We start from the raw sequence: 26,685 nt of genomic DNA on the forward strand, positions 1-26,685 counted from the left end.
AGAGAATGCTACCGGGGTGGAATAACCTCGCTGGAAATGCTCGGAAAATTCAAGCTGCTCATTGCCACTTTGATTCCTTTTCCTGGTCCAGACACAGCCCCTGCCCTGTCCCTGCGGGAGGCGTTGTGGGGGAGGGAGGGAAGGAAGGAGGGGCCGAGTGGAAGGGGACATGCCGCCTCGGTCCAGCCCAGCGGGCTCCATCCTGCCACCCCCTGCCCTGCAGCCGCCGTCGGAGGACAAGATCAACGGAATCCTCCTGGGCTTCCGGATCCGCTACCGGGAGCTGCTCTACGACGGACTGAGGGGCTTCACGCTGCGCGGCATCAACAACCCAGGGGCCAAGTGGGCGGAGCTCACCTGTGAGTGACAGCGGAGGGAGTTGGGGTGGGCGGAGCCTGAACCTCCCAGCTGGACCCCTGCCGCCCTCCCCTGTGCGCACCTCTCACCCCGTCCGGTTCAGTCACCAAGTGCATGCTTCCTTAGCACTTCACACGCCCCCGGACACTGGGGGGACACCAGGGAACAAGACAGACAGGGTCCCTGCACTCTCAGAGCTTGCAGGCTGGAGGAGGAGCCAGGTGCTGGAGAAGAAAACCCTGGTAGGGGTGTCTAAGACTGCTGGCATGACCGTTGTGAAGGGCATATTCCAGGAGAGCCTAAAGCTGGTGTCAGAAAAGAGGTCCCAGGGGATGCCCGTGGCGATGGCCCTGATGGATGATTCCAGGTCTTAAAGAAACAGGGGTGGGGGGACCTGGCATGTGCAAAGGGCCTGAGGTGGGAAGGACTCAAAGCCAAGCCTGGTCGTGTCCCAAGGGCAGCAGTCTGGCCCCTTCTGGTTCCTCGGGGAGGTTACTGTTCTGCCCTGGGGTCCTCGGAGCCCAGCCTGCCTCTGCAACTGGAAGGAAGACGCGAGAAGCCGAGTAGAAACCCCAGAGAGTCATTCAAGCTAGGGAAGGACGTGCGGTGCTTTCGGTTAGGATGGTTACTTCGGGGACTTGAAGATGACGGCTGGTGACGGGCAGGGGGCCCAGGTAGAGGTGAATACGGTGACGTAGGGGAGAGTGGGAGGTTGGCCCCGAGGCAACAGGCTTGGGATGGAGTCCAGCCAGTCTGGGAAATGGCGTGCTGTGGTCCACCCCCCACTGATTCATGCTGGGGACGGGCAGGGGTCGCAGGAATCAGTCCCCAGATGGGTGGTGGGACCAGACCAGAGACAGGTGGGAGCCGAGGAGCAGCTTAAGATCCTCTTGATCCATCTTGACGCTTCCTTCTATCCTTCTCTTAAACCCTCTGTGCCCTGTCTTCCAGAGGATATTAGTAGACAACAAGATGATTGAACGCGGAGCCAAGGAAAATTAATAGAAAAAAACTCAGAAGTAGCTGATCCAACAGCTTGCATTCTTCTTTTTTTTTTCTATCTTTTGGCAGACATGTGCTGGTGGTTGTGTTTTTATAGGCCTGTGTATAATACAGTCATATTTCCTAGTAGTAAAATGGCTTCTGGTTCATATGAGGAAATTAACGACACCGCTCCATCACGGCAGGAACTCAGCCTTTAGACAAGGGCCCAGAGGGTCCCTCAGAACCGTCTCCATCTGAGGGTACTGGGCTCCCAGGGGCTCCTGGTGCCCTGTGACCTCCGGCGGGTGCACGCCAGGGTGGGGCAGCATCGTCCTGGGAGCTGTCTGCCCCCGCCCCACCCGCTCCCGCCCCGGCCCCTAACTCAGGAATCTGGAAGCCCCTTCCCTCTGCATGTGTCTTCCCATCCCGCCTCCTCATCGGGGTCTCTGTGGCACGGTGCGTGTGTGTACTAACCTCCTCTGTCTGCTGTCTCCCTCCGGCCCCCTCCGCACCCCACCCCCCGCCCCAACCACCCCCCTGACCCCACCCCATAGCCTTCTACTCCATGCGGAACCTGAGCCGGCCCAGCCTCACGCAGTACGAGCTGGACAGTAAGTCCCCTTGCACAGCAGCTCCCCAACGGGCCAGGCCTTCCACGGGGAGGGGAGAGGGGCCTCCGAGGACGCCTGCCAGCAGCCCAGGGCTGCGCCCACCTCAGGCTGCTTGAGGAAAGGTGCCTCCCTGCACACACGTGACTTTCCTGAAATGCACAGAAAAGCAGGGGGTCTCCCGGGAGGGTCTGCCCCAGCCCTCATCCATCAGGACAGAAGAGAAAGGAAAATGGCTTTGGTCTTATGCTCTGGGGAGCCGAGGATGGTGACAGGGGATCCATGGTAGGACCCGGTGGTCCCGCTAGTTGGATGTGTGGGGGTTCACGCTGCTGCTGCCGCCCATCTCGTCCATCAAAGGCACTTGTCAGCTCAGCTGTTTTGCCCACTGAGTTCGACCCTGAAGTGAGCAGAGCCCCTTCTTCACCCAGGGACCAGGACAAGTCCCTGGCCAGTGCCCCGGCCCCCCGCCCTCACTCTTTCCCTAACATCCCACAGGGTGTATAGTTCTCCCGAAGACCCAGAGCCTTGAGCCAGGGGGCCTCCCGTTAGGGGCCCATGTTAGACTGAGTTATTCATCTCCTTCCTTCCTCATGGGCGCAAGCCCAGGGCTGTCAGGGTAGTTAGAACGCCCACCTGGGGAGGGGGAGCAGAGAGGAGCCCCCCAGCAGGCACAGTGATGCCCCCCCAGGTGTCAGGCCCATTTTCCTGCAACTGCGCCCCTCTCAGCTTCTAAGTGTCTCCCCCCAAACACCCCAAAGTGAGTAGAAACAGAGGGTTTCTTAGCACCAAATTCACATCCAATAAGCCCCTCTCTCTAAGGCTGAGCCCCGCCCCCATGTTGAGAGTTGGTTTAGGGAGACTGGGGGGGAGCGGGGGGGATGGGGAGGAGCTGGGAACCTGGCAGCCCTGTGACCAGGGTACCAGGACAGGCCGGGAAGAAGCGGCCTGTGACCCGGCGCGGCATTCACACCTGTTGTCCCAGCGTGAGTGTCAGTAGTGCCCCTTTCGATCCTAAAAGCCTCCGGGATGGTCGCATCCTATGCGGGGTCCCAGGGATGAGCCAAGGCGTCCCCCGCCACGGGGGCCGCCCCCCCAGCTGTTCCCTGTCCTTTCCTGGGCCTGCACTCTGGGGTCCAGGCTCGCAGGGGAGCGTCATCTCAGCCCCCCGCAGCCTCCGCCCTCCATGACGTGAGCTCTGTGTCTCTCCACTCTCCGACTGTCGCCCCCAGACCTGAACAAGCACCGGCGCTACGAGATCCGCATGAGCGTGTACAACGCCGTGGGTGAGGGGCCCTCCAGCCCCCCGCACGAGGTCTTTGTCGGGGAGGCAGGTGAGCACTGCTGCGCTTCCAGCCCCCTCCCTCCCCGGTCCTCCCCCGCCCCGAGAAGCCCAGCAGGAGGGGGTCTGGGATCTCGGGGCCCAGCCCGGCCCAGCACCTCCTCCCTGGGGGCCCCCTGCACACTCGGTTCCCCTCTCGCCCCCCAGTGCCCACGGCAGCGCCCCGCAACGTGGCCGTCCATGGCCCCACGGCCACACAGCTGGACGTGACGTGGGAGCCGCCCCCATTGGAGAGCCAGAACGGGGACATCCAGGGCTACAAGGTAGGGGTGCTCGGGCAGGGAAGGGGGTCCAGGGGACACAGGGTCTGGCGGGGCTTGGGAGGGACCCAGGTGTGGTGAGGGGCAGAGGTCCTGGGTCTACACTCGCTCTCTTGGCTGTTTGCATCCAACCCACTGAAATACACGCAGCTGGAGCAAAACGCTACCCATCCTCCCGGCGTCCCTGGGGCAGGCGGCACTCAGATGCTAGAAACTCGGGCCACACCCCAGCTTGTACCATCCGGATCCACAGCTTCTACAACCCTTGCCCAGCCCACCAGCTCCCGAAGCCAATGTGAGACCCCTTGAAGTGGTTATTTGGCCAACTCTAGTTACAGTATGGATGCTAACTGAATGGCCAGTTAGTGAAGAACCACGGACAAGGTCTTGGAAATCTCTGTTTAAAGTTATTTCTAGATTTTAGACAATGACGTGTGTTATGACAGGATTCTATTCGTCTCCGGTATTTGCTAAGCCCTTTAGAACTTCCCTGGTCGCTCAGATGGTAAAGAATCTACCTGCAAGGCAGGAGACCCAGTTCAATCCCTGGGTCGGGAAGATACCCTGGAGAAGGAAATGGCAACCCACTCCAGTATTCGTACCTGAAGAATCCCATGGACAGAGGACCCTGGCAGGGTAGAGTCCACGGGGGTCACAAAGAGTTAGACATGACTAAGCAACTAACATTTCAGTGTTAGCTTAAGACTCCTGAAAGCCTGTTAAAACTGGTAGAGTATAATGATTGTACCCATTGCACAGATGAGGAAACTGAGTCCCAAGTTAGTGTCTCAATGAGGCTCACTTGGTGAGTCACCAAGTTAGTGGCTCACCAAAAAATCTGGCAGCAGAGCATCAAACTCCAGGTCTGCTGGCCCTCACCCTGTAGGGGGTGGGGAGGAAGCACTGGGCACACAGCCACTCGGATGTGCTTAGTCGCTCAGTTGTGTCCAACTCTTTGCGACCCCATGGACTATAGCCTGCCAGGCTCCTCTGTCCACATGGATTCTCCAGGCACGAATACTGGAGTGGGGAGCCTTGCCCTCCTCCAGGGATTTTCCCAGCCCAGGTCTCCCTCATTGCAGGCAGATTCTTTACCGTCTGAACCACCAGCCTCTGGAGGAGGTGGCAACAGTAATGGCAATAACGATGTGCTGCTTGGCTGGACACTCAGCCTGTGGCCGTGTCTGAAGCCTGGCTCCCACGCCAGCGTCCGGCGCCGCTCTGATTCCTGGCAGTGGTTTGTTGCTCCAGAGGGCAGTCCAGTGTAGCGGCAAGGTGGTGAGGATGGGAGCCACCAGGAGCGTCTTGGTTCAGCCCTGGTCGCACAGGCAGAAACTTGAGTTTCCACAAAGGCAGGGGCCTTGCTGGGTCCCACGGCTCTTGGAGACCCCATATATAGGAGTCTGGCTCTGTGTGGGGTGAAGAAGGCGGGAGCGAAAAGGAGAGACGTCTCGCCAAGGATGCTCTGAAGATGGATGACGCTCCTGAGCAGCGCCAGCTGGGAGAACTAAATATTGCGCCCCTAGCATATGCCTCCCCAGGGACGACAAAGGAGCCTGGCGGGGCCTGCTCTAGCTTGGCAGACACCAGGCTAGGGAGATGTGAACACCTCCAGTTAATGCACGGTCCCTGGAAATGTGTGGGTGCCCGGGCGTGGTGCATCACACCGCAGAGGTCCACGTGCTCAGGGGAACATCACAACCAAGCAAGGACGCTGATGAGGGAAAGAGAATTGCCGCCTCCGAGACCTGCATTAGGACTTCCCTAGTGGTAAAGAATCTGCCTGCCAGTGCAAGAGACGTGGGCTTGATTCCTGCATTGGGAAGATCCCCTGAAGAAGGAAATGGCAACCCACTCCAGTACTCATGCCTGGAGAATTGCATGGACAGAGGAACCTGGTAGGCTGCAGTCCATGGGATCGCAAAGAGCCAGACACGACTGAGTGACTAAACAGCAACAACAAGCCCTGCATTAACGTCCATGCTCGTCGGCCTTAACGTCAACCATGAGCTCACACCACCAGCCAGTGGTCAGGCCAGGGTGAGCTGTGACGTGTGTGGGGGCAGGCAGGTCGGTGCAGCCGGCCTTTTCAGGAACGCGTGTTTATTGAGTAGTTATTTTGTGCCCGCTGCGTTCCCGATACTGAGATTAAATCAGAGACAGCGTGAGCTTAAACTGCAGGGGAGGAAGGCTAGTGACGCACAAAGTAAGGAGCAGCTCCAGCTGGTGGTGAGTGAAGCAGGTTAAGGGGCATGTTTGGGACTTTAAATGGGGTCTTCGGGAGAAGACTTAATGAGAAGCTGCCACATGAGCAAAGACGAAGGCGAGCCAGGTGTGAATCGTGTGGATCTGAGAGAAGAGTGTTCTGTAACAAGGGGACTGACGAGCAAAGGCCCTGGGTTCAGTGGGCGCTAGGCGCACACAACGCCCAGCAGAGAGACCCAGCATGACGGAGTGCATTACCTGGAGCCCTCTGAGCTTTGGCTGAATGAGGTGACGGCCATGGGGGGCTTGGGGACAGAAGACAGACCTGGGTGACCTGGGTTTTTGAAGCTTGTACTGGCTGCTGCGTTGAAGGGAGTCTGCGTCGGGGCAAGTGCAAAACCACGAAGAGCTGGCGGCATCGCCAGGTGATGGGGGTTTAGACCAAGCAGTAGCTGTGAGAAGCGTTTGCTCTTGGTTCCACACGGAGGGCAGAGCCAGCAGAATTTGCTGATGAGCTGATCGTGGAATGTGACAGGAGGAAAAGCAGCAAGGATTTCCGAGCAGTTGGATACTGGAGCTTCCAGTTACAGAGCAGGAAAAAAGGAGGCAGTGAAGGTGGAGGGGGCCAGAGGAGGAGGCTCGAGACGCTTGTTGGATGTCCACGGGGAAACGCTGAAGGGAGCTGGACACACGGGTGCGGAGTCCAGGGGAGAAGTTCCAGGCTGGAGGTGTGAGTGGTGAACGCCTTCAGCACACAGATGGTACCGAAAGCCTGGAGATTAGACACGGTTAGATAGTGAACACCAGACGTCTGAAAACTGAGCCCCAGGACCAAAGCAAGTGATCGAATTCTCAAAACCCACGTGAAGACTGTGCTTTCAGGAGAGAGGGAGCAGATGCGCCAACCCTCCTGAGAGCTCAAGCAAGAAGAGACCTAGGAGGCAGTGATTCAGGGATGGGCAGACCACAGCCCATGGGCCTAATCCCGCCCACAACTTGTTTTTATAAATAAAGTTTTATTGGCACACAGCCACACCCATCTGTTTACAGATCACTTTTGGCTCCTTTCAAGTCACAAGGCAGAGTTGAATAACTTCCACAGAGACCGTGGGGCCTGCAAAGCCTGAAATATTTCTTACCTGGCCCTTTACAGGAGTTTCCAGAGCCCTGAATGATTACATTAAACAGGCCAAGTTCACGGGTGACTCTGATAACAAGTTCGGGGCAGGGGATGCCTGCTTGGAGTGGGTTCGAGAGAGAATGAGGAGAGGCAGCCAGTGGTGACATCCCTTTTGAGGAGTTTTGCTTTAGAGAAAAGTGACGAAATACAGTAGAGGCTGGAAAAAGACAGTCAACAGAGGCGGTTTTAAGATGGGAGGAATAACTCGTGTGTGTGCTGATAAAAACAGTTCTGGAAAGAGGAAGAATTTCGTGATTCGGGGACGAGAGGAAGCTGTGGTGGGTGATGCCCTGGAAGAGGTGACAGGGGCTGGGATTTAGGGCAGGAAGGTGGGGTCATCTCAGTAGGGAGCTGCAGGAGGGAGGCAGAAGGTAGGGACACAGCGGGGGAGGTGGTCCAGGTGGCGAAGGGAGCGTCTGGAGTCTCCCAGGATGGCTTCTGGTGCTCTCTGAAGGGCCCGCAGCTAGGAGCGGGGATGGGAAGGAGAGGCATGGAGCCGCGAGGTGCGATATTGCAGTAGGTGGACCAGACCAGTGTAGCACGTTTACCGGCCACTCGAGGCCATGCCCGTGAACTGAAAGTGTGACTTTCCTCCAGCGACAGCCAGCGATGTGACGTGTGGGCTTGGACCTGACTTAACTGAGGCTGAAGACGCCTGTGATGAAGCCAGAAGGGGCAGGGACCCCATGGTCTGTGATGACCTCGAGGGTTGGGAAGGGGTCAGTGGCAGGGAGCTCCAAGAGGAAGGGGATGTACGTTCACATGTAGCTGACCCGCATGGTTGGACAGCAGAAACTAACACAGCGGTGTAGAGCAATTATACTCCAGTTGTAAAAAGCGGGCCTGGAATTGAGAATAAGAGATAGAAAGTAGTGACCATAATTCATTCCCGCGCCTGTTCCCTTCTACAGACAGTGTTTATCCATCAGCAAATAGTTATTGATCACCAACAGGTGTGCCAGGCATGATTCTGAGTGCTTAAGACACAAGGGAGCCAAGGATGTGGGTGCTCCGGGGAGCCATTTCCTTGCAGACACCTGGCCACCTCCGGCCCGCACAGCAACCGGGCCGTGTGCCACCTGCTGGGGGTGCTCAAGGCTCAGGTCCCTGGGCTGTTTTGCACAAATGACATTGAATCGTCATCTAACAGAAGTCTGCTGGATTCAGTACACGCGAGTCAGACCCACCTGCGGAGGGTGCCCATTTATGGATGTGAGGTGGCTCGGGTCCTGGACCCCCCTCCCCCGTGCCAAGAACGTGATGCCAGCAACTGGCACCCCCTCTCCTGCATCTTCGCTTTTCTTGCTCTGAAACATGTTCCATCTTTCGAACGCCTCTTCCTGACCTCACGTTTGCTGCAGCCATTTTTCCGGTTGGCCCCTTTCTAGCATAAACCCTCCCCCAAAACGTCTGTCCCCCTTGCCTCTTCCCCGTCTCTCTTGAATCCACTCCAAGAGGGTTCATTTATTCTTTCCAAACAGTGAACCCATGAACGAGTGATTTAATGAGGAACTATCTCAACTCCCACATATCTACCCATGTCAGAAGACTGGAAAAAGCAAGAAAAAAAAGGGAGGGGTTAGAAAAAAAACAAGGATTTTGTAGCACTGAGGCATCCTAACTGCCAGTTCACACATGCCGGGCAGGGACAGTTTTATTAGCTTTTTCTCACTTTTATGAGCTTTCTCCAGGCAAACAGAAATTGAGCCCAGAGCATGCAGAAACGCCTTTGGCCAGCAGGTGGTGCCAAATGCTCTCTAATCCCCGCGGCCTCGGGCTCCCTGCGTTCCTCGTGCTCTGGTCGCAGAGTTCTGAAACTAGGGAAGGATGCACGGCCTCGCTGGCCACTAGCGAGCCCTGCTGCTGCTGCTGCTGCTGCTAAGTCGCTTCAGTCGTGTCCGACTCTGTGCGACCCCAGACGGCAGCCCACCAGGCTCCCCCGTCCCTGGGATTCTCAACCCCCGGTTAATACAAAGTAGAGCCCTTCCTCGGAATTCTCAGGGGATTGTTTCATAGACGGCTCTCCGTATCTGCCAATACAACCCACCATGGACCCTGTTGACTGATCTGTTGAAAGCAAATCCGTGTAGAAGTGGACCCAGGCACTTCAGATCCATGTAATTGTAAGCGCTGTGGACCTGCTGTGCTCCTGGACTAAAACTGCCTGCGGCCTCGTGTGTCTTCCTTCTTTCCTCTTGATCACGCTGGTCCTAGGAAGTGGGTGTCCTTGACTTCGGCTATACAGAGGCTATACAGAAGCTATGCAGCTTCCCTGCAGCTCAGGGAAGTCACCTGCCCGAGTCAGCGGTACCCTGGGGTCAGCCCAGGCGTGCCCACTTCTACCGTGGGCTGTGCAAACTGCCGTGTGCCAGCAGCTCACCCAGGCCCTGCAGCCCTGGACAGCTCCCAGGTGGTGCCGATGGGCTGGCCCTTGAACCCACCTCTTCGCTGGGGTGGAGTCTACCTGCCCTGCTTGGTTTATACCTACAGTGACTATTCTGAGGGCTTATGTGCCTGCCATCAACAGACTCGGGCTCTGTGCCCTCATGGGGTTTACGGTCTAGCAGGGACTGAAGGATTGGCTGTGAAAACGAAGGTTCTGGAAGGGTTTGTAAAAGTGAGTGAAGTCACTCAGTCGTGTCTGACTCTTTGCGACCCCATGGACTGTAGCCCACCAGGCTCCTCTGTCCATGGGATTCTCCAGGCAAGAATACTGGAGTGGGTTGCCATTTCCTTCTCCAGGGGATCTTCCCAACCCAGGGATCGAACCCAGGTCTCCCGCATTGCAGGCAGATGTTTTACCTCTGAGCCACCATGGTTTGTAAAGCAGCTCTTAAATACTCCTATTTCCTAGGCTTCCCAGGGTTCTTCCTAGGCAGAACCCGCCTGCCAATGCAGGAGACATGGGTTCCATCCCTGGATCAGGAAGATCCCCTGGAGGAGGGAATGGCAACCCACTCCAGTATTCTTGCCTGGAGAATCCCATGGACAGAGGAGCCTGGCAGGGTACAGTCCATGGGGTCGCAAAGAGTCAGACACGACTGAGCGACTGAACAACAAGAACAGTACTATTTCCTGGGTGACTCACCTGCGGTCCAGGCGTGGGGATAGTTCGAGCGGAGGTGTGTCTGCGACCCTGGGATCAGGCAGGGGCAGGGGGAAGCTGGGTCGTGGTCTTCCTCACTCTGCCACCTCTGTGCCCACAGATCTATTTCTGGGAGGCCCAGCGGCGTAACCTCACCGAGCGGGTGAAGACGCTTTTCCTGGCCGAGAACAGCGTCAAGCTCAAGAACCTGACAGGCTACACGGCCTACATGGTCAGCGTGGCAGCCTTCAACGCCGCGGGGGACGGGCCTCGGAGCACCCCCACCCGGGGCCAGACCCAGCAAGCAGGTGGGGGAGAGGCTGGAGGGGCAGATGGGGAGACGAGGGGGCCCACCTGGCACCCGGGCTCACGGGCGGGAGGAGGCAGCTGAGCGATGGGAGCTGGGTCCCCAGGCCCCAGGGTATGCCCTCCAGAGTGGCAGAGCACGGCCGCCCAGAGGGGCCCGGACGTGAGTGCTCAGAAGAGACGCGCTGGGACTTCCTTGATGGTCCAGTGGCCATAACTCCACGCTCCCAATGCAGGGGGCCTGAGTTCGATCCCTGGTCAGGGAACTAGATCCCACGTGCCGCAACTAAAGATTCTGCACGCCCCCAAAAAGATCAAAGACCCTGAGTGGCACAGCCAAGACCCAGCATAGCCGAATAAATAAACACATTATTTTAAAAAAAAGAATAAGAGAGGCGCTATCCCCAGGAAGCCTTGGCCAGGCCCCCCGCATCTAGCCCTTCCTCCCCTTATCTTCCCACGGAAGCCCTCCTTGCCGACAGCCAGTCCGCGCCCAGCCAGCCCCCTTCTGCTCCCTGCCTTGCTCCCACCCGACTTGCTTTTATCTCCCCAGCTCTGATCATGCCACTGTTCACTTACTGAGCGCCTTCCCTGGGCCTGCGCTGTGCTAGATGCGGGGGACACAACAGCGAAGGAACCTGATGAGGTCCCCTCCTCCTAGCAGGGGAGTTGGCTGGTTACAAGCATCTAGAGGAATTAACCTCGGGTGGCAGGCGGTGTGAGCGGTCTCAGGGCAGAGGCAAGGGGTGGACAGATGGCTTTGGAGAGGTTGGCCCGTAGAGGCCCAGCTGAGCGGCTGACATCCGGGCTGAGATTTCAGTGGGAAGACAAGGCCGGTCACGGGAAGTCCTGGAGGCGGGGGGTGTTCCGAGTCCAGGGACCAGCAGGTGCTGAGGCCTGGAGGCTGGAGGGGCCAAGAGGCCAGAGCGCAGGCCAGGAGGCTTGAGAGACCGGGAGTGAGAGTCAGAGGGTAGAGGGCCTGGGGGCCTCGGAAGAAAGTCCGGCATTAATTCTAAGCATGACGGGCAGCCATTGTTGGGGATAAGCAGCTGGGCCACAGGATCTGGCTTATGTTTTTGAAAGATGGCTCTGGCTGCTGAATAGAGGACAGGCTCATGGGGGCAGGGAGGTCCTTTAGGAGGCTGCAGGGGAGCGCTGGGGAGGAGCGGGCGGGGTGGGAGCCCTGCAGCCCACACATGCAGGGCACCCCTCTAGACGGCATCACTGCCACTTGAGCCGCTGTTCCCAGGTGGCGCTAGGGGTAAAGGACCCTCCTGCCAATGCAGGAGATGTAAGAGATGTGGGTTCCACCCCTGCGTCGGGAAGATCCCCTGGAGGAGGGCATGGCAACCTGCTCCAGTATTCTTGCCTGGAGAACCCCTTGGACAGAGGAGCCTGGCAGGCTACAGTCCACGGGGTCACAAAGAGTCGGACACGACTGAAGTGACTTAGCACGATCACACACTCATGCGCCTTCTCAGGCAGTAGTATGCACTTGATCTTGTCGGAACCCCCGGATGGGCCCGTTTCACGATGAGCACAGGTGACCCGGGAAGTGAGGCTTCTCCCCCACGGTCCCCCGCTGGTCGGTGCAGGGTGGGGGCGGGGTGGGGAGGAGAGGCTGGAGCCCCGGATGTCTGAGCTAGTCCTGGGCTGTCTTCACCGCTTCAGTCCCCTCCTTTGCCTGCCGTGGAGTTTCCTCCCCGTGGATTTGAATACAAGCCTTTGGGCCTAACCTCGCCTCTTTCTCAAGCTGCTGCTTCCCCTTCTGTCCATCATCTTTCTCTTAAAGAGACAGTGAGACCCCGAGGAGTCTGTTCCCAAGTATTGTCCTCCTCGGGTTCCGGCTCTGGCTCCAGGGATACTCCTTCCTCCGCCAGGCTCCCGGGGGTCTGTCTGCCTGGCCGCACCACACCCTGTCAGTGTCATTGGCCGGATGCGGACCCCCGGGAGCCTGAATGCTTCCGTCACCGAAACGGAGTGTTCTGCCTCACATCCCTCGCGCAGAGCGGAGGCAGGAAGGGCCTGTAGACCTGACCTCCCCCCTTCACAGACGGCTCACTGACGCTGCCTCCCGGGCCGAGCGGAAGCCGGCAGGATCAGCCCCGGCTCGGTGGGGAGGTGGGGAGGTGGCGCTGGACAATAATAGCCTGGCTGTACCCCGTACCCCCGCCCCCCGGAGCCAGCTCGGGATGCTGCAGGCTGGACGCTTCCCTCGCTTCCTCTCTGTCCTCCCCCTCAGGCCTCTCCCCTCCTATGGTTTCAGGGTCGGGTTCTCAGGCCAAGAAAATATCTTCCAGAGAGTTGACAGGTCCTGGTTCCGCTGCTTCAGCCAGCATGGTGTCTCTTGGCCATAATCCCTGGGTCCCCAGGACAAGAGAGAGGCCATGTCCATGGCAGGGCTGGTTGTTTAATGCCCACCTGATGCTCTGAGGCCCAGGCATCCCCCCTGCCCCCAGGGAAGGCAGAACATGATCTGGCACCACCACCCCCCTCCCCCGCCTCCACCGCAGCGACCCCAGGGGTCCTGCTCTCAGGGCCAATTATCAGGAGGAAGCCTGAGTTCTCCAACTTTCTGAAAACAAAATCCTGTTTTCTCCTAGTACTTGGACGCTGACATTGAGAAGAATGCTAAGGATGTCAGCAGGGAGGGGAGGGGCCCAGTGCCCTCTAGCGACCCCTCCCGCCCTCTCTTGCATGAAATCCCGCTTTCTTGTTTGTCCAGGGATCCACGCGCCCCTGCTGGTTCCTCGGAACCAGACCCAGGGCTCTGAACTTCCAGAAGGGAGGAAACAAAGCCCCTCTGCTCTCTCCCTCCAGCCCCCAGCGCTCCCAGCTCCGTCAGGTTCAGCGAGCTGACCACCACCTCCGTGAACGTGTCCTGGGGGGCCCCGGAGTTCCCCAACGGCGTCCTGGAGGGCTACCGGCTGGTGTACGAGCCCTGCACCCCCGTGGATGGTGAGTGCAGCCCCCTTCCAGCAGGGCTCCCCAAACCTGCCCTCTGCATGGTTCCCCTCCATCGTCACTATGCAGAGTCCAAGCGATGAGCCTCTCCCACAGTTTATACAGTCCCAGTATAAACTGGAGACAGGCAGGGCAGGGATGGGGCAGGGCCAAGGTCAAACAGCAGCAAGTGGAGAGCAAACTGGAGCAGCAGCCCCGGCCTCCTGAGTTCTAGGAGAGAATTGTTAAGTATGTTCTCCCCGTCAGCGGATAGAAATGGGGAAGAAGGAAAAACACCTGGGCAAAATACGGCATCCCGAGATGGATCATGGAGACGGACCAGGGGCCTTCCCTGGGGTCCAGCAGTTAAGAGTGCTCCCAGTGCGGGGACCATGGGATCCGTCCCTGGTCGGGGAACTAGATCCCACACGCTGAAACTAAGAGGCCGCTGGCAGCAACTGAGATTCTGCATGCCACAACGAAGAACTGTCAGTTCAGTTCAGTCTGACTGAACTGCGACCCCATGGACTGCAGCACGCCAGGCCTCCCTGTCCATCACCAACTCCCGGAGCTTGCTCAAACTCATATGCATCAAGTTGGTGATGCCATCCAACCATCTCATCCTCTGTCATCCCCTTCTCCTCCCGCCTTCAATCTTTCCCAGCATCAGGGGTCTTTTCAAATGAATCACAGCCCACAGCCCAATAAATAAATATATTTTTTAAAGAATAAAAATTAAACAACAACAAAAAAAAGGCTAAAAATAAAGATGGACCATCCCCCAAGGTTCCATCCTACGTGTGATCCCTCAGCCTTAGGGACTCACCTGACCCTGAGTTAGTTCTTCTCTGCCTTTCGTGGGGTCAGGAACCCCTCTGAAACTCTGATCAAAGCCTTGGGGCCTCTCCCTGGGCAGATGCAGAGGCCTGGGGGGGTCACTGCACCCCGCTGCTCTCTGGGAGCCTCGGCTCCAGCCCCTGGCTCTGCAGGTTGCCCCCTGCTGCCCTGAGCCCTGGTCCTGTGAGCAATGCTCAGAGCTCTCCCCACAACCCCTGCCCTACACCTCCCTCCAGGCCCTGGACAGGACCCTGCCCACCTCCCAGGCCCCCCAGGGGCTGCCCCACCACAGCTGAAATCACTGCTGCAGAGTCAGAAAGGCAGGAAGGAGACTGTGCCTCGGGAGGCCTGTGCCCAGTTCCAGGGCCCAGTGAGGCCTTGGGGGTGTGGCCGGCCACCCCTCCCAGACCGCAGAGCCCGACCAGAACAAGGCTGAGCCCTGGGAGCTGAGCCCTTCTGGATCAGCCCAGGGAACACTGGCCCTCAGTCTTCCCACCCCCCACCTGCATGTCAGCAGCTCCCCAGGGCCTGGAGGGCCCCAGGAGGAGGAGTGGTCAGGTGTGGGACCCAGGAAAGGAGCCATTCCTCCCATGGAAGGAAGGAGAGGACAGAGGTCTTGGGGGCTAGACACGGGCCAGACGGGCTCTCGGGGCTGTGTCTAGGGGGGTCCACACCCGGAGAAGTGTGGACCCTTCGCCTGCTTGTCGCTCAGCCCAGTGGCGTCTGGACCACGTGGCGCCTCCGAGGCCTTCCAGACTCCCATCTGCCCTTGACAGCCCACTGACGGGAACTGCCTGGGCTAGTGAGACGGTGCCCAGCTGGGCCAGCAGTGAGCCTGCACCCTGCTCTCGCCTCAGCCCCAGACTCTGGTCGGCAGCAAACAGACCTCGCTAAGATGCAGGGAACAAGGACACAGCACCCCTAGCTCCCTGTAGGGAAAACCAAGACCCAGGCCGGTGAGGAGTTTGCTCCGGCAAGTCGAGGGGCGTGTACCCAGGACTGCATGTCCCAGGTCTCAGGGCACATCCACCCCGTGACCCCACAGGCTCGTGACCCCTTCGGGAAGCCCCCCTGGAGCACCCACCGATCTGTCCATCAGGACTTCATCCCGCCCCCCAGCCAGGTGCTCGGTTATTTTCTTCCACCTTGTAGCACCTGCCTAAGATGCTGTCGATACCCTCATTCGTTAGCACAAACTGAAGCCAGGGCAGGAGACGTGCCCGGAGAACCCGGGGCCAGCCCTGCACTCTTGCGGCCAGCCTGCTGGCTGCGAAGTCTGTCTCCTGGGGTGACCAGCTCCTCGGTGGGTGTGGGAGATGAAACCAGGTCCCGGAGAGGCTGACGCTCAGGAGGACTTTGACATGGGAGGCGCAGAGCACAAACTCTCACCTCCTGGAGACCGTCCCAGCCTCCCCTCTAGTAGCTAAGATTCGGGGCGCCATAGCGTCCTCACTTTGGCCCTGAAGAGCCTGGTGGGTGTGGCTGATGGAGGGCCACGTGAGCCCCCAGCTCTCGCTGGCACTGTGGAGGGAGGGAGCCGGGCCGGATCTGAGGTTGTCCTGGGCTGTGGGTACAGCCACACATGTGTCCCCTCCAGCTCCGGATGGCGGTGTCTTTACAGAAGCACTTCCTGAAAGATGGTCCTTGGAATGTGATTTCTAAGGGATGGGATGTGGGGGAACCAATGTGTGAGGTACGATGGTTAAATTAAACGAGATAGTTGATTTTTCCCTCCAGATGCTAAAGGACACTATAGTTTTTCACTCCACAGACCAGCAGGCAGCATAAATGTATATATTCTTGAGGACAGGCTACAGGACTCTGTTCTGAGAACGGTCTTGGAAACACTCCATGTGGTCAAGGGTGCCGGTCCCAGCCTGACTCCAGGGGGTGCAGCCCCTGGCCAGCGCTGACCATTCCCTCCCCGACGGCCTCCCCCACCAGGGCCTGTGGCTCTCACAGGCCACATGCTTCCTCCCCAGGGGTCAGTAAGATCGTGACGGTGGACGTGAAGGGCAGCAGCCCCCTGTGGCTGAAGGTGAAGGACCTGGCGGAGGGGATGACCTACAGGTTCCGCATCAGAGCCAAGACCTTCACCTACGGGCCTGAGATTGAAGCCAACGTCACCACGGGCCCTGGAGAAGGTAAGGGAGCCTTGGGTGGGCCTGGGGACAGCTGTCCCCACACGCGGCCCCCCAGGTCAGAAAGGGGCATCCAGAGCGTGCCTGGGGGTGCAGAGTTGAGTAAGACGGGGTCTCTGGTGGAGCTCTCAGGCCCACGAGGACTTCAAGGCAGTACCATGGGGTGGGCCTGGGGGGAAGGATGGGGGAGGACAAGGGGGCACTTAAAGGGGGGACATCCCTGATGGTCCAGCGGCTAAGACCCCTCGCTCCCAGTGCAGCGGGTTCCATCCCTGTCAGGGAACTAGATCTCAGAGGCCCCCACCTGAGGGTCCATATGCTGCAGCTAAGATCAAAATCCTGCCTGCCGCAACGAAGACCCAGTGAAGCCATATAAATTAATTAACAATAATTTTTTAAATTTAAAAATGAAATAAACAAAGGCGGCAATTCCAGAACACCTCATGGGGTGTGGCATTTAGATGGATGCGTGGGAAGAGAGACCAGCATTCCACAGGATTCTGAGGGCAGCTGAGGCGGTGGGTGGGGGGGTGGCCAGCTGTGAGGGAGGGCCAGCCGGGCTGCAGGGGTCACCTGTGTCATCAGAGCGTGTCTCAAGGAGACACTGATGTCAGAACCCCTGGGGTTCTCGTGATAACGCTGATTCCTGGGGCTCAAGTTAGGCAGCATCCCTGAGCATCCCTGGGATGTGCATTTGAACGAAAGAGCCCAAGTGGCTCTCTGGTACCTGCTGTGAGAACCAGGGCTCTGGGGGTCTGCAGGCCTGGGACCGGGTCCAGGGAGGCCTGCCGGCCGCATGCCCCCTAGACAGGGGACAGAGGGGCAGCGTTAGGGGGCAGGCCAGGCCCTGTGCACTGGGCCCGGGGTGACGGGGAGCACTGGGGACCAGGAAGGAAAGAGTAGCTTAGTTTGGACTTTGTGACCCTCCCTGGAGTCGTCCTCAGGCTGGGGGAACTCTTCTTCTTGAGGCTGAGGCTTAGCCCCCCGGGGCCTCTTTCATGCAGGATGTCCTCTCCTGATGTAGATGTTGCCTCGCAGACTCTCTGCATTCCTGTCCCCCTGCCCCCACCGAGAATGTACACAGCCCCACCAGCCTCCCCCTGAAGCCCCTCCTCCCCGTCCTCCTTGCCCACCTCCCTGAGCTGGGAGGTGCTGACCCGGCCGGGCGGCCTCTGCTGCCCAGTGGGAGCAGGTTCCAGGCGGCCGCCCTTCACTTTCTTACTGGGTGCTTTCTCCCCACCTCTGGTCTGAAGAAGGGCAGGCTGGCTCCCAAGGCTCCCAGGGTTGGAACACAGCCTGCAGGGGCCGCAGCAGGCAGCTTGCCAGGGAGCTGCCTCCCCCTGCCCTCCACCTGCCCCCAGGCCCTCCCCGGGCAGGCGGGCGCCTCTCACCTGAGCCGCTTCCCAGGGAAACAAAAGCAGGAAGGGAGCTGGCAGGAGACCAGGAGGACAGAGCAGGGGCGGGGGGCCTGGAGAGGCCTGCCTGGAGAACACTGTGTTCTAACCTGAGCCCAGAAGTGTCAGGGTTTGGGGGAGCGGGGAGGAAGTGCGGAGGAGTGGGGAGGGGCTCTGAGAAAGCTCCGCACTGCGCCCACTGGAGGAGGGGTCAGTGGACGTGCGGCCCGGCACCCTCTTCCCTCCAGGCCAGCTCCGTGGGCAGGCTGGAAGCTTCTAGTCTGGAGACAGCTCCACTCCGCCCTAGGTTCTGCCCTGGAGAGAATGAGAGCCCGGGGTGCTGGGAGCCCCGCCCCACCGCTCACACCCGCCTGGGCAGCATCCCACACCCGCCAGCCCTCCACCTTTGCCCTGGGCTGTGGGCAGGATGCTGGTGCAGGAAGGGAGGAAGGAAGGAAGGAAGGCAGGCGGGCAGGCTCTGAGGCCCTCCGAGGCCGTGGGCAGGGCTGGGCCGTGGGCCACCAGGCTCAGGAGGTGAGCCCCTCGCCTGCCTGCCCTCTGGCCGGTCACCTCCCTCAGGGCCTGGAGGCGCTTCAGTCTGAAGCTGGGCTCTCGGCTCCTTCCCCCAAGGCGTCCACAGGGGCCCCAGGCCAGCCTGCCGCCCACACCCCGCTGCCTGGTACTGTCCCATCCCGCAGACATGGAGGAAGCACCTGCTGTGTCCAGGCTCCCAGGAGGCGGGGCTCCAGGCGCATGGGGATCAGCAGGCCGGGGCCCTGGGGGCCCTGGGAGCCAGCACGGCAGGGCTCCCGGACAGGAAGGGACTCAGGACGCTCTGTGGACACAGCAGGCTCGCTCAGTCCTCTGCCTACAGACCCAGCTCCTCCCTCCTGCTCTGGGCCCTGGGGTTGGGCCCCCCAGCAGCCCCTGAGGCACCTGTCACCCCAGAGAGCCCGTCCCAGGGGCAGGGCTGGGTCCTTCCTCCCTCCTCGTGGTGGCAGAGGCCCCGGATCCTCCTGCGGCCTCGGCTTCCTCTCTGGCCTCGCCCTTAGAGGCAGTGCAGCTGGGGGCCTTTGTGGCATCTCCCTACATCCTCTCCTGGAAGGCAGGGGCTGTGGGTGACCTGGCGGAGAGTAAGTCAGGTCCTTCAGGCCTGGCCAGGACACGCTCCTCGGGGGCATGGCACGTGGAGGGGTTCCGGACACCCTGGCCGGGGTTTTGTACTCGGGTCCTCGCGCTGGAGCTCAGGGAGATGGGTGGGGCACATGGCCCCGCTCTGGGGCATCCCCTTGCTCACCGTGTGTGTGTGTGTGTGTGTGTGTGTGTGTGTGTACAGGTGCCCCCGGCCCGCCTGGAGTGCCCATCATTGTGCGGTACAGCTCGGCCATTGCTATTCACTGGTCCAGTGGAGACCCAGGCAAAGGGCCCATCACCCGCTACGTCCTCGAGGCTCGGCCTTCAGGTACGTTCACCCGGGCTGAGGCGGCTGGGGGTCATCGCATGACAGGGTGCTTGTGCTCTGCCAGGGGGAAGCGAGGAGGGCCCCTGTGGTGAGTGGGACACGGGACTCGCACCCTAGTTAAGGCTCACCCTGGAGGCCCTGGAGAACAGGGTTTATCGCCGGGTGAGGACCAGCTCGAGTCGGGGGGGTCATCCAAGAAGCCAGAGGAACGAAGGTTTGGGCCCCTGTTGGCTAAACGCCCACTGCCTCCACGTGACCTCACTGACCAAAGCCCACCAGGAGGCTGGCCGTCCCCTGGAGAACCAGCGCCCCTTTGAGTGCCATCTCTGCATCCCGGCTCTCGCCACAGTTCCTATCACGTCCCGGGCTCTCCTCTCAAGCCTGAAATCGAATCACGAGACCCTCTGAAGGCATTAGGAGCGGCTGGATAAGTCGCTGATGGGTCACAGCGACACCCGCGGCGGCCTCTTGGGCTCCTCTTGCCCCCAGGAGCTCCCGCCCTCGGCCAGCTCCCTCCGTTGCTGGGTTTCCAATTCATCAGAGGTGCCGGAGTTAGTGCAGGCTGGAGGCTTGTTCTCGATGTTCCATGGATGTGTGACTAGGTAACCCAAGTTGAGAAAGAAAGGAAAAAAGAAGACTGTGTTGCTCCCGCACAAGCAGCAAATACTAATTGGGAAGCTGGCATCTTAGGAGCTAATACTCCTAATGGGGCCATTGGCACATCCCAGCGACATGGTTAGTACTGCAGGGTGGCTGAGCGCTAATCATCTCGATAGCAAATAATTCACTCCAGAAGTTCCAGGAAGCCGCCAGCACCCAGTCATTGCCTCAATCTTGGGCTAATAATTGCAGTCGCAAATATCATGTAAACAGCTATTATGTCCAGCAGCTCAGATCCAACGTGTAGCCGGAACATACAGGCAGCCTTGGCTTCCTCCCCACTCCAGATGGTCCCTCCCTGGCCCTCCAGGCTGCTGACTTGGCCGGGAGACCACCTCCTGCTTCTCCCATCCAGGGCCTGGAGCCTGTTTTTTCCATCCAAGTTGGCCTGCCGGGGTGCCAGGCTGTGGAATGTTGGCCCAGGACTTCAGCCCTGTGGATTTTCCAGCGTTCCCTGGGAGGCCCAGCGTGGGACCTGGTGTTCTGGGTTTGGGGGCCGTGACTCGGTCCACATAGTTGTGGTCAAGGGCAGAGCATAAGAGGAAGGATCAGGCCAGGACCCCTTGAAGGCTGGGGGCACAGATTCCTCATTCTGAGGGTGAAATCGCCCTCATCTTCAGCTCCCCCTGCACCGCTGTGCTTGGTTTGGGCAGAACCGACTAGACATAAGAAGCCACGTTCTGCAGACCAGGGAGGGACCCACCTGACATTTGGGACCCATGGGACCCATGCTGCACATCAGCTAAGTCCTGGGGCTGCAGGCCGGAGCCACAGCGTTTCGCTCCCGAGCTTGTGGTCTGGCCACATCATTTGTTCCTGCGTGGGGGTCAAGGAGGGGCAGACCGCAGGCAGGAACACTACCCTGTGTGGCTTTTGTGGAAAGGGAGCAGAAAAATAGGGGCCTGGCTAAGTGAAAGTGAAAGTGTTAGTCGCTCAGTCGTGTCCAACTCTGCCACCCCAAGAACAGTAGCCCATCCGGCTCCTCTGTCCATGGGATCCTCCAGGCACAAATACTGGAGTGGGTTGCCATTTCCTTCTCCAGGGGATCTTCCAGACCCAAGGATAGAACCTTGGTCTCCTGCATCGCAGACGGATTCTTACCGTCTGAGCCACCAGGGAAGCCCAAGAAAAGGAGAGCCTACCTTCATGATAGAACAGTGTGCCTAGTCACTCAGTCGTGTCTGACTCTGTGACCCCATGGACTGTAGCCCGCCAGGCTCCTCTGTCCCTGGGATTCTCCAGCCAAGAGTACTAGAGGGGGTCGCTGTGCCCTTCTCCAGGGGATCTTCCCAACCCAAGGAACAAACCCAGGTCTCTTGCATCGCGAGCAGATTCTTCACCATCTGAGCCACCTGGGACTCATGATAGCATATTAGGCAGCCTCTTAAAAGCCTGCTGGCCAGCACTTTTTACTGTCGTGGGAAATGAATCTATAGATTTTATTTTACACAAAGTGCTGGATGGGGAGGCTCTTTCACTGGACGGTGGAGTTGGATTGGGTGTTAAAAAGTTTTCCACTTATGATACATTTTTCAATATTTTGCAGAGATTTTAATTAAAAAGAGGGAGAGGAAGTTCCTGGTGGTCCAGTGGTTAGGACTCAGCCAGGATCTGGCTTCAATCCCTGGTCAGGGAACTAAGATCTCACAGGCTGCATGGCATCAGTTCAGCTCAGTCGCTCAGTCGTGTCCAACTCTTTGCGACCCCATGGGCTGCAGCACACCAGGCCTCCCTGTCCATCACCAACTCCTGGAGCTTACTCAAACTCATGTCCATCAAGTCATTGATATCATCCAACCATCTCATCCTCTGTCGTCCCCTTCTCCTCCTGCCTGCAATCTTTCCCAGCATCAGGGTCTTTTCCAGTGAGTCAGTTCTTAGCATCAGGTGGCCAAAGTATTGGAGCTTCAGCTTCAGCATCAGTCCTTCCAATTCAAGCATCAGTCCTTCCAGTTTAAGACTGATTTCCTTTGGGATGGACTGGTTGGATTTCCTTGCAGTCATGGCTGGGATTAATTAATTAATTAAAGTATAAAAAAAAGAATAAAAGGGTCAGATACTTGTAAAAAGTATCTCCTGAGGACCTACTCAGCGCCAAGCACGGGGGATTCGGTGTCAAGGGGGCAGGCCCAACAGGCCTGGGGTCCGGGAGCACCGGTTAAGGTCAGGCAGACTGCCCCCTCCCAGCAGGTGCCTCCCTCTCTGTCCTCCCGCAGATGAGGGGCTCTGGGACATTCTCATCAAAGACATCCCCAAGGAGGTCACGTCCTACACATTCAGCATGGACATCCTCAAGCCAGGTGTGAGCTACGACTTCCGGGTCATCGCAGTCAATGACTACGGTTTCGGGACCCCCAGCAGCCCCTCCCAGTCTGTACCAGGTACCACCTACAGCATGAGGGGTGGGGGGTCTGGGGAAGGGGCGAGGGAGGAGAGGCAGCAGCCCCAGAGGCACTGGTCTGGGGACCCAGAAGGCATTGTCCTCTCAGTTCTCCGAAGCCAAGATCCCTGGGCTGGGGCCCAGGTCAGCCTTCAACTCCGGAAGGAGCTGGGGGGCAGAGGTCTTGGGAGTTCCTTTCCAAGGACTCCAGAAGCCCTGGGCAGCGGGCCCAGTGGGCTTGAGGATGAATCAGTGGGACCAAGATGGTAGCTTCCATGGGCTTATCACCCAGGAAATCCGAGGGCATTGGGTCATACACTGTGTATCCATGGAAACCACCCCCCAACATAGAGCCTGGAGCCTGTGAAGCTCAGGCCTGAGCGAGCAGCATTCTGCGAGGGCAGGACTCCATCCCTAGCCCTTCCTTCCTGCCTTTCTCTTCCCATCACCTCCGAGCTCACAGACGACCAGTATTGAAAGCCACGGACCCACATCTGATCACTTTTAATAGGCACTTCCCGAGACAGGAATAGCTTTCAAAGTTTCTACTCACTGGGCCAGTTTCAGAAGCCATATGCTTTTGCCCTTGGCCTGATTGATAGAACCAAATGACAGGAAGTCAGCACTTCAAGTCTGAAATAGAAGAGCCCGCCCCCTCAGTCAGCAGCGCGGATTAGTACCAGCCCCATGCAGGGAGCACAGTCCTGGCGGCTTTGAAAGAAGGGGAGTCTCCCTGGAGGAGCCTTTCTGAAGACCTGCTCATGTCCACCCTCCCGCCTACCAGAAAAGATTCTGTCCCTACTGAACCTTGGGAGAGAAACTGTCCCAGGCACACCACAGGCCAGGCAAGCACCTTTCTAGCACACATTGACATCTACCAAGGTAGCCCCTGGGCCGTAAGTGGCAAGGAAAAATAAGAAAAAATAGCAAGCGCACAGGCCCTGCTCCTCCTGTGTGCTTAGCAGACATCACTAATCAATCCCAGCACTCAGGAGTCGAGAAACCCCCTCAACTCACTCTTCCTCCTGTATCTTTAGCAGACATCACTAATCAATCCCAGCACTCAGGAGTCGAGAAACCTCCTCAACTCACTCTTCCGCCTGTATTTTTAGCAGACATCACTAATCAATCAGTCTAGAAATGGCCTCAGCCCTTTCTCAAACCAGCCCTCCAGGCAGCCCCTTTACTGATAAACCAGAGCTGGCCCTTGAGATGAAACCATCCCTACCAACCCAAGATTCTACCTCGTTCTGAGGGCACAGACTCACCTGCCCGTAAAATGTGAGAGCAGGTGGTAGGGTCCTAGCTGGAGCCACAGGCTTGGAGGCAGGACAGGTCTGAGCACCACGGACCTGACGCCCACTCCATGCTCCAGCCCAGAAAGCCAACCCCTTCTACGAGGAGTGGTGGTTCTTGGTGGTCATCGCACTTGTTGGCCTCATCTTCATCCTGCTCCTCGTCTTTGTGCTCATCATCCGAGGCCAGAGCAAGAAGTATGCTAAGAAGACAGACGCAGGTGAGCTGGCTGGATGGGACTTTCTCGGGACCATCTCCCTTTTCGGCAAAGGTGGTGTGGGGGAGGTCTCTCCTGGAAAAGCAGCCGCTCTGATGGGGGTGGGGGTCTCCTAGGGTTCCTACACACAGTCTCACAATCTCCATCTCCAGTTTTGGTTTAAACCCTAACAAAAGAAAGAGGGGGCAGCCCAGCCATAGGGGAAAGGGGCCACGCGGTCTAAAAGGATGGAGTGCGTGATGGATGTCAATCTCTGCCCTCCCCAGGCAACAGTACCAAGACTGGTGCGCTGGGCCATGGCGAGATGATGAGTTTGGATGAGAGCAGTTTTCCTGCCCTGGAACTCAACAACCGACGACTCTCTGTCAAGAACTCCTTCTGCCGAAAGAATGGCCTGTATACAAGGTAGTGGGCTCTCTGCATGGGGTGCCGGGCGGGTGGAGGTGGGGCCAGCATCGCCCGGGCCACAGGGCAGGCAGCATGCAGCTGGCTTCACCTCGTCCTGGAAGCAGCACGCTCAGTTGCTCGGTTGTGTCCGACTCTTTGTGACCGCATGGATTAGCCCACCAGGCTCCTTTGTCTATGCAATTTCCCTGGCAGGGATACTGGAGTGGGTTGCCATTTCCTCCTCCAGGGGAATCTTCCTGACCCAGGGATCAAACCCGCATTTCCTACATCGGCAGGTGGATTCTTTACCACTGCGCCACCAGGGCAGCCCCCCTGGAAGCGGCATTCGCTAGGAATGGTCACTAGGCAGAGAGAGCCGAGCCCAGGCAGCTCCACAGCGGGCTGGGGAGAAAGTCACGAGGAGCTGGGGACAGAGGGTGTCTGCCAGCCACAGCAGGATGCAAATCGTTTGCACGACTTTGCAAACCACTAACTGCTGTTTGGGGCCAAGTGCTCCTGGTACAGGCCTGAAGCCCTGATAGCCACTGGCCCGAAAGGTGAGAGGCACCCAGTGAAAGTGGGCTGGGCAGACACACTCAAGAGCTGCCAGGAGTCCCCCATGACTGCTTCTGCCTTCGCCTGACCTTCCCGTTCTAGAAAGAGGGGATGCCCTCTCCCCAGGCACCTGCTCACACCCTCTGTGGCCATAGTCAGTTTTCTCCCACCCACCCTTGAAGTCTATACACCCCACATTGTCCTCAAAAGGCAGCATCCAAGAAGAGCCAACCAGGAGGGGACCAGGCTGCACCAGCTCCTATATTCGCCTGACTCCTCTCCACCCAGGGCCCCTGCTAGCCCCACCCACTGTGGCCCACCAGGCTGCATGAAGAGCATGAAGAAGAGGTTGGGGCTGCAGCTCAGGGGCTCCAGCCTCGGCCCCGTTAACATTCCCGGCTCATCGGAGGTGCCCACGGAACTGAGGGGATGCCTCTCCCAGGGCCAGCTCACAAAGGTTCCCTCTGTCTGGTCCTGAAAGGAAGAGGCGACGTGTGTGTTCAGCAGGAGGACTTCCAGCGGGAGGGGTGCACAGGCCAGCCAGGCCGAGCTCTCATCTCCCGCCAAAGCCAGCTTTCCAAAGAAAGAGCCATTTGAGGCCGTGGTGGCGGGCCCAGCATGGCCACCGTGGCCCCGCCAGGCTGGCTCCAGGGCCCTGCCACATGGAACAAGAGGGCGTTTCACCCACAGGCTGGCTTCGCCCGCCTCTCACACCCCCAGTGTACACACACCACGGCCCCTGTGTGTCCCCTCCATCACTGTGTACACACAGAAATCCCACGTGCCCCAAACCATCCCCAGGCTCCTGAGGCCTGACCCAGGCACAGCGTGTGTCGCCAAGACGGTGTTAGCCTGGCCCCCCATCTCCCCGCTCCTGTTGGTGTCCTGTGTCTGCCTGTCTCGTCTAGTGATGCTGCTGCTAGCTCTGCTGTTTCTAAGTAGCTTAAAGATGCAGCTTTGTTGATTGGCATAAAATCCACACAGATACGGTACAAGGGGTTGGAGGTGGCAGGGGTATTGCTTCTGACACGGTCACCGGCCACCAGGCTGTTCTTAGAGCGGCATTTCAGCAGGAAGCCACCTCCGGCTCGGGCGGGGCCGCTGGGGTTCAGGGCCTCTGTGCTATGAAGGTTTCCTGGAGCCGACGGGCCCGATCATGGGGCATCGGGCGCTGGGCAGGGCCCCCTGGCACCCCTTCCTGGGAAGACATGAGTAAGGCAGAGTCATGGGGGACCCCAGCCACCTGCCCAGGGCCTCTGGGAGCCTGCGTGGCCCCCAGCCCAGCCCCCCAGCTCTCACACACCCCGCAGCAGGTGGAGCGCCCGAGGCGCCTGTCCTGGGTGTCTGAGATGACTCAGAGCCGGCTGGCCTCTCACTCCCCGGGAAGCGCACAGCTTTCTCCAGGGCTGGTTTTTCGAAGGTAGGGCAGGCCTTGGCCTGTCTCTGGTCTCCAAGCAGACGTGGAAGGAAGGAGGCTGTGTGCCTCTTTTCTCCCCCGACCCTCGGCATCCACTCTCTAGAGCTCCCCTTGTGAGTTTGAGAGTCACCTGGGGAGCTTGTCTGCAGGGCAGGTGTCCAGACCTCACCTGAGATTTCAGTGCCAGGGTCTCCGTGTGGCCCAGAAACGCTGTGTAATGCTCACTGCCAAGCCTCCCCTGCCTGGGGCCTTGGGAGCACCACTGGAGAAGCAGGGTGCAGCCTCCCCAGCGCCCCAGTGCCTGAGCCGGTGTGGGAGGCTGGTCCTGGGCCTACAAGGCCTAGAGACACACACACACACAGACACACATAGACACACACAGACTCACACACACACACACAGATTCACACAAGATACACGTACACACACACAGACACGCATAGACACACACACACACATCCACACACACAGACACAGACACACATAGACACACACACACACATAGACTCACACACACACACACAGATTCACACAAGATACACGTACACACACACACAGACACACATAGACACACACAAACACATCCACACACAACACACATACACAGACACAGACACACACACACACACATCGACACACACATACACAGACACATCAGCACGTACAGAC

General features: G+C 58.7%; 1 protein-coding gene and 1 long non-coding RNA gene across 3 annotated transcripts in view; one reads left to right on the forward strand and one right to left on the reverse strand.

Moving 5' to 3' along the window:
- Positions 1-26,685, forward strand: part of SDK2 (sidekick cell adhesion molecule 2) — a 264,287-nt gene that overhangs the window by 225,724 nt on the left and 11,878 nt on the right. Inside the window, exons 33-43 of one of the 2 annotated variants that reach the window (XM_061392947.1) lie at positions 224-359; positions 1,896-1,952; positions 3,182-3,283; positions 3,439-3,554; positions 10,143-10,329; positions 13,148-13,285; positions 16,090-16,251; positions 18,979-19,104; positions 21,981-22,145; positions 23,520-23,660; positions 23,924-24,062. In XM_061392947.1, the coding sequence (XP_061248931.1) occupies positions 224-359; positions 1,896-1,952; positions 3,182-3,283; positions 3,439-3,554; positions 10,143-10,329; positions 13,148-13,285; positions 16,090-16,251; positions 18,979-19,104; positions 21,981-22,145; positions 23,520-23,660; positions 23,924-24,062 (1,469 nt within the window). The remainder of the gene's footprint in view (positions 1-223; positions 360-1,895; positions 1,953-3,181; positions 3,284-3,438; positions 3,555-10,142; positions 10,330-13,147; positions 13,286-16,089; positions 16,252-18,978; positions 19,105-21,980; positions 22,146-23,519; positions 23,661-23,923; positions 24,063-26,685) is intronic. The other variant, XM_061392949.1, reaches the window with a different exon arrangement.
- On the reverse strand, positions 21,293-23,522 carry LOC133232944 (uncharacterized). Its single transcript, XR_009731513.1, has 3 exons — positions 23,413-23,522; positions 22,698-22,777; positions 21,293-21,770 (listed from the first exon to the last, which is right to left on the reverse strand). It is a non-coding gene; the product is annotated as an uncharacterized LOC133232944 (long non-coding RNA).

Source organism: Bos javanicus, chromosome 19, assembly GCF_032452875.1.
Source record: "Bos javanicus breed banteng chromosome 19, ARS-OSU_banteng_1.0, whole genome shotgun sequence".
In the NCBI taxonomy this organism is placed as follows: Eukaryota; Metazoa; Chordata; class Mammalia; order Artiodactyla; family Bovidae; genus Bos; species Bos javanicus.